This window comes from Manduca sexta, unplaced genomic scaffold (genome assembly GCF_014839805.1).
Source record: "Manduca sexta isolate Smith_Timp_Sample1 unplaced genomic scaffold, JHU_Msex_v1.0 HiC_scaffold_2800, whole genome shotgun sequence".
NCBI lineage: Eukaryota > Metazoa > Arthropoda > Insecta > Lepidoptera > Sphingidae > Manduca > Manduca sexta.
The window spans coordinates 1-7,655 of record NW_023593802.1 but is presented as its reverse complement, the minus strand read 5'-3'; the positions used below and the strand labels follow the sequence as shown (position 1 = coordinate 7,655).

Sequence of the window (7,655 nt, the reverse complement as noted above, 5' to 3'; positions counted from 1 at the left end):
TTGGAAATTTTAGGCCTACTCATAACAACACCATAACTTGGGATTAAAAAAGTAGCATCCTGGAAGTTTTGCATAGAACAGCCCTATAACTAGCATTACAGTGAAATTCACCAACCAATGTCAGAAAAATATACAAATACGCGCTTAACCATTATGGCTGTAATTGTATTTGATGTAATAATGATGTGTATCTTATCTAATACCATATCCATGTTCTTATGTGATCTGTGGAACAATCTTGAACAGGTACTATTTAAGAAATAGTTGGATATTTGTTTACATATCTGGTCCTAGTCGGTGAATGCACTGCACAAAGCCCGCCTCCAGGGCGTCGACTTGTAGTGACGCGGCGGATTACTGCGAAGAGATCGGCAGTTCCCAATTCAACTAATATTTTAACATTTACACAAAATCTTGAGTATTTACGTTTTTTCAGCAGTACTCGTTAAATTACTCCATCTTCGAATATAATAGCATTTTTAACTCAATCCAATTTAGAGATTTATCCAATTTACAGACCTCGGTCGTCATACCAGCGAAAACCCACAGTGTTTCGAGGAAACGGGCTTCCTAAAATAAAGATATCACGTAATCCCTTCGTGCACCACGAAGACCTTATACTTGCCCAAGGTAGAATTCAATTACTTACTATATCACTGTATAGAAATTTATTTCTCCACAAACACTGGCGGAAGACAGTGCACTCACGGTTCGCTGATATCCGTCCAATAATCGAATAAGTAGCGCACCATATTTTGTGCAAATTCCAGTACCAAAGAGCTAGCATTTTGATCGAAAAACTAAAACAATTCATTGCTGAACCAAGGAATCGAAGCCAAAACCCCAGGGCATTTTCAGCCTTATCAAGTTGCCATTAAACAAATAATTATAACACAAGCATAACAAACCAACGTTATAAGCGATATAATAAATTAGATCGGCTATAAACCTATTTTGATAACGCGATAAGCTTTATTAAAATATGTTCATCGAGGTAAACTTAACGCCTTCATAGTACACAACGCTATACATTCAACTGCATGTCCTAAAATGGGCCCCGCGATATTGACAAGGTCCGAATTATCGATATTTTCCTTTTTTTGTACGGCACAAGTGCAACTTCAGTACACGTCATATGAATTAAAAGATATCGTAAGTAACTAAGAAATCTTGTCGAGATTAAATCTAACCCTTAGCATTTAAGCATTGGAGATTTCTTGAGTTAATGCTTCGACAAACCTCCCAATGTGTGAATTGGTTGCAGTGCAACAGTGCAAAAGAACAGAAGATTTGCGAATAATAAAATACAACAAACAAAGAAGTCTGAATGATGCTACAAAATGAAGTAGTTCATAAATTAAATGTTCTTTTTAAAACAAAAGTATCAATCAACTACAACCGAATAAAAGGAAACATGAGAAGTAATAAAATCAACAAGTACGACCCTCCTCAATAAGCGCAAACTACACACCCTTTCCGTTACGTACTAGTGCAGACAACAAAAGCCGGTGGTATTAGACAGTTGGCAGGGTCTCTTGCCCCCCGGAGGCGAGTCTAGACGCCGGACTGGCTCCTCAACGACTACCGAGGCGGGTGCAGGGTGCAGGGGTTGACACTGTGGGGTACGCGGGCGGCGCGCCGGGTCGATACAGCACAGGTGGTACTGCCGGTAGCCTCCGGATAATCCCGGAATCAGCCGGCATAATTGATTGTACGGATAACGGCAACTTACACGACTATCACATATTGGGGATGAGTTGTTAATTAGATTAGAGTATGTCTAAATATATGTGTAAAGAGAATTTTAAATATTTGTTACTATATCTTGTCTGGAGTTACTGCATTATGAGTTTGTTATTCGCCAGTTACAACGCTTAGTAGTAACATAAAAAATTACAAGTGTTCCAAAAATATGCAGGCCATTTAACAAATAAAAGTTTACTTTTAATATTATAAGTAAACAAATTTTTGTTTGTACTTTTCAGTGAGAAAAATTATAATACAAGGAAATAAATTTTAAAGGTATAATACAAGAATTAATCTGAACTTATTAATTATACTTTTATGCAATATTATGATAAAATCACTTAAATTCAACATCAACACAATAAAAAAAATAGTAAAAGACTGAATTTTCCAACTGACAAATAAATTTATTAAGAAATAGTCTTTCATATTGATCTCAGTTCCAAGTTAATTTACTAAATAAGGTGGCAGGGGGATTGTCATGGAAGTAAGATGCTGTTAGGCATTATGACACTAATCCTATAGTATGCAGGCACATGAGACAAATAGTGATATGTTCATATTTTGACCTCTGTTATTTAAGGTTATAGCTTAAGGTCCATTTTTCATACATTTTGTTTCACCTTTAATCGGTAACTAAACAAGTATTGGCAAGTAATGAATTTAAATTCACGTCTAGTTAGTGATTAGTTCTCGCAGTTGAAAGAAAACGTAAAAATAATTAATATGCATGGATATTTCGGCCTTTAAAATTTCGTCGTATTAAATTCCAATTTGTGTGTAGTCAAGTATTGAATATTTATATTATCAGCTGAACTTTATACTATTTATTTTTCACATGTGTCCTTTAGAACAGGTCACTGACCAGAAATCATTACAATAACAATTAACATTGTATTGTCACATACATATTTATCAAATTTACATCATGCAACTATATAAAGATAAATATTTGTCTACATTTGAACATGAGTAATGAAAAATTAAGCATAGAAGTAATAACCCACTAAGAATGTAATTTCCTTACTACTGACATCTAATTAAGAACAATTTGTTAGTTAAGGTTATCTATAACACTTTACAGAGTTGTCTGTAAATAAAAACATCTACAAAATCTATCAGACATAACTATTCACTATATGAAAACAAAGGCTTGTTCGTTCATTACCTATGCAAATATTATTGCATTGCCTTTTACATGACTTTATTGTTAAAAAATTGCAACATCTAATAATATATATTTTTTAATTCTTTATGGTTTACTTATACTAAGTGTTGCTTGTGGCTCAGCGAGTATAGAAAAGCTTTTTCAGAAAAAGTCCCAAAATCACTGTGACACCAAGTTCTTTTTACATAACCCCATTTGTACTATACCAATAATATATGTTCAAAAATGAGATTTTATTTAATTTATATATCTAAGAGCTATGAATTACCTAGATAAGATAGCCTATAGATATATGTTAATGAAGGACCTATATAATAAAGTGAGCTTTTGCAAGTGTACAATAATTATGAAAGTGTTACCTTGCAAAAGTAAATTATTATGTTACAACATAATTTGTATTTACTTATTATTTACTCAAAGGTGGCTATGCCGTTACACTTAGTTATCCGTTAGTCTATCCATGTGTCATAATTCATAAAAATCCACTCACTAGTTTGTGTTTATTTTAACAACATCCAAAGATTTTTACAAATATTAGCATTTATAATATTCTAGTAGGATAAACTTATATTAGCTGCCTAATGGTAAACTGGTTGATAAATATAAAACATTAAATATTGAATGAAGCACTGATAAAGATGGGGTAGCAAGTAAGCCATCTGTTTGTAAGTAATAATAATATATGTTTACCCACAAGACAGAGGAATTGAGAATTGTTGCAAACTTTGAAAAGGAGACAATAGCTTAGGGAGACAATCTCAATCAAAACGCTCCGACAAAACTTGTACTCATTCGCCTGTTATGGCTGTAGGTGGATCTATGTTTCCAACAAGCTCAAGTGTGTTATACTCAAAACTGATTGCCGAAAAGCTCCACAAAAGCTTTTTAATATCTGAATAACCATATTATCCGGGACTTGTATCTTATATTGGTTTCAGGAGAATAATGATGTCCAATTACTATGATCACAATAATAGTACATTGGCCACAAAACTAAATGAATAGTGAAGCTCATGTAAATACCAACTACATAATTAGCTAATTAATCATTTGACAGAGTATAATTCATTAATGGAGATAGTTTTACGATAGGGAAATTAATTATGCACAATATTATGTTAGTAGAAATAACAACAAAATGTGTAAGGAGCAGTGTTTATTGCAGATTTATGACTTTCTCTTTAAAAAAAATGTTTGTGTAGTGTGTATTATTATTTCTTTTATGAACAAAACAATATTATAGTGGTATGTAAAAATGTATAACTTGATATAATATTCATTAAGATAGGTGTAACACGAATAGGTAAAAGACATGAATAATATCTTGATTTTTGTAAAGAGAACTTGAACTCTTAGATCTAATAAATTACATAGTTGCAAATACTTATACAAATATATTTGAAATATAAATGTATAAGTAAAACATGCAAAACAAATATCTTTGCATCGTAATTAAAGCAAATGGCCTTCATACATTACAGCCACCGTTTAAATACTTGTTTAGAAAGAAATTATCATATTTTGACTAGAAAAACTCAACATTTACGAAAATATAATTTTCTATAACAATACAATTCATTTCCAACTACTAACAGTTGTGAATGTAACCCTGATTCACTTAGAAGTGTTTCATTCAGTATGTAGTGTTAAAGTATTGTATTGTACAAGTATGGGGCAGTAGATACAGACCATTAGTTTATACTGCAGATAAACCACACTTGGAAAAATGTTTGAGAGATAAAAGTTTATTTTGTTGACAATTCCATTACTACTTTATCACTAGGTGTAACGTATTTATGTTCTAAATGAACGCAAAATAAATTGTCAATGAATATAAAGTAATATAAAGACAATTATAACGAGAAAGAAATGCCACATTCTTTCGTCTGCCATTTTATAGGAGGAGACCTTGTGTGATAACATACCGATTTATTATACTAAAATGTTCGGAATCGACGCAAATAGCGTTTAGGCGTCGTCGTAGGCCAGTTGTGGACGCGATATAAGCACTCATACACGTTCGCGTGTTGTTACAAACAGAATGGGCGATCAGCTGATTTCTTTGTTTGAATAACGCAGACGCTGCCACCACTGTACGTGCAGTTACGACACGTCAAAACCCTTCTACGAATTCCAATATCACGCAAAATCCTCGCCAAATTGTGGCCCGAGGTCGCCATCAGGCTGGCCAAGAGTTTCGCCAATTGTTAATCCATAAACAAACCTTGAAAGTTCTCACCTTTGTAATGGACTCGTAGATTATTTTGCGATAGACCGATGTAGCTGAACTTGTCCTTGGTGCTCCACGAACGCGGCAAGGGTGTCTCTTCTTCATTCACATTTGGATAAAGCAATTTTAAACGATCCACAGTATCACTTTGCACTTGATTTTGGGAATCCATCGCTCCCCGTCCACTACCTATCGCAGCCATTTCTGATTTCCGTAATTTCATGTCATCTTAATGACGTCACGTATTATTTGGATTCATAAATAGGTGGCAACACAATCGTTTTACAACACCATAGAGAAACCGTATATAATCGAAATAATAAATAATAACTGCTCTAAAAAAATAAAAAATAACAATATTCTATGATACGATGTATGTTTTGTACGTATATCCGAACGGAGAAAATTATATTATTTTTATAATTTACGAGACAGTAGGCTTAGAACAAGTAGCTTGAAGTACCTACTTCAAATCGGTAGGATATTTCAAGCTTCTTATTTATTTTGCTAATTTTTATTATAATACATAGTAAAAAATCGGATTCGTGATGGTTTTGAAATGGATGATTTTATTGATATTTTCAGTAATTCAAATAGATAATCACTACCGCAACAAAACAATCAATGATAAGAACTTGAAGGAAATAAGCAAATAAATGAACATATAAATAAAGTGTAAATTCCTGTTTCTTATGAATATGTCTAATTACAGTGTTCCAAGATATTTAAAAGAAATCGAAAATACAGTGGTACTAAAATTAAACCTCATAAAAGTCCATGATAGTGAATTACTCGAAACTCAACAATTGCACTGTGATTCAATACTTGAAGTGAGTTTATAATTATATACCTACATTTAAAATAGGACATACATTATTCGATGACGTCTCGCAACCATAGCACAGGCTGTGACCCTAATTATGAGATATACTTATAATAGAAAGAAATATTTTGGAACAAACCGCGCTAGATTATACTTTTATAGAACGTATTGGCTACGGCCCGTCTAACTTTTACATTTCTTTGTGAAGTCTCTTTATTTTATCATAATGATACGAAAATGTAAGTTCGCATTTTTTGGTTTGTTACAGGTATATCAGGATGCATTTAAAAAATTGATAGAGAATACCATTACATACAAAAAGATACTTACGGACATCAAAAAAGCCTATGAAAAGGCTTTAGAAATTCGAGATGAACGTATATCGCAGTTCATCATACAAGATGTACGTTATTCGGAATCTTTTTTATAACATAATTTTCTTTCTCCGTAAGATTCTTAATTTAAGATAATAAAATCCTAAAGTAAATAATTATGACAAAAGATAATATATTCTTTGGTTCTAAATTACCTTCTGTAGTTTTAAAACCAGTAATTCTCAAAGTTATCTTTAATTTTTATTTGTGTTCGGGTTTTATACGGTTTATCATATGTCCTTCTTGTTTATCCCTTATTTTTCGACAAACTTCGTAAACGTACTTATATTTGTAATTTTGACACTGAGTACTGACAGAATATCACTTGCAGAGTTGACGGTTGACATTTATTATCACTATCCACTTGTGAATTGTTTTTCTTCGTTTATTTAGGAACAGCTCGCGGCTCGCGGCGCACCTCTATCGGCACTGTGCAGTAACCAACATTAATCGTGTGCGACGTACATACGTACTGAAAATTTACAGTTTATAGTATAGGATTGAAAGCGTTCTTAAGTTATGAGTGAATTAAGACACGGCAAATTGCCTCCTGTGGCAGTTCTAGACGGTGGTTTATCATCGCAACTGTCGGTTCACGGGACGACTGCTGACGGCGACCCATTCTGGAGCGCCCTCTTCCTCCAAACACCCCCCGACGCGGTCCTCAACACTCATCTGGACTTTATGCGTGCCGGCTCCGACATTGTTGAGACCATCACGTACCAGGCATCTGTAGGGGATTCGTGAAACACCTTGGTCTAACACCCGAAAGGGGATTTGAACTCATCAAGACTGCTGTGGGTCTTGCCAAGAAAGCAAGGGACAAGTACCTTGAAGAGTGTATTGAAAATGGCTCTAAAATTCGTACACCCCTCATCGCCGGATCTGTCGGACCATTCGGAGCTCACTTAAATGATGGTTCGGAATACAGTGGCAACTATGCTGACAAAACACCAGAGGAAATCATGAGAGAATGGCATACTCCAAGAATAAAGGCACTTGTAGAAGCAGGTGTTGATATCATTGCATTGGAAACAATTCCATGTGAAAAAGAAGCACAAGTATTGGTGGAAATGCTAAAACAATACCCTGACATGAAAGCCTGGTTGTCTTTCAGCTGTAAAGATGGGACCTCTCTGGCTAATGGAGAAAACTTTCAACAGGTGGCTAAACAATGCTGGGACTCAAACCCAAAGCAACTATTGGGTATAGGGGTGAACTGTTGCTCACCATTAATAGTGGCAGAACTATTTAATGGCATAAATGATGACAGGAAAGAATCTCCAATACCATTGATCACATATCCAAACTCTG

The 7,655-nt window shown here is 34.1% G+C and overlaps 1 protein-coding gene across 1 annotated transcript; it reads left to right on the top strand.

Annotated features, from left to right (window-relative positions):
- Positions 1–6,651: 6,651 nt before the first annotated feature.
- Positions 6,652–7,651, top strand: LOC119192454 (homocysteine S-methyltransferase YbgG-like; the record flags this gene model as incomplete). The annotated part of the gene is given in 2 exon segments (XM_037446274.1): positions 6,652–7,074; positions 7,077–7,651. Coding segments are annotated over 2 exon segments (789 nt in total), but the record flags the coding sequence as incomplete, so codon positions are not given.
- Positions 7,652–7,655: the final 4 nt, after the last annotated feature.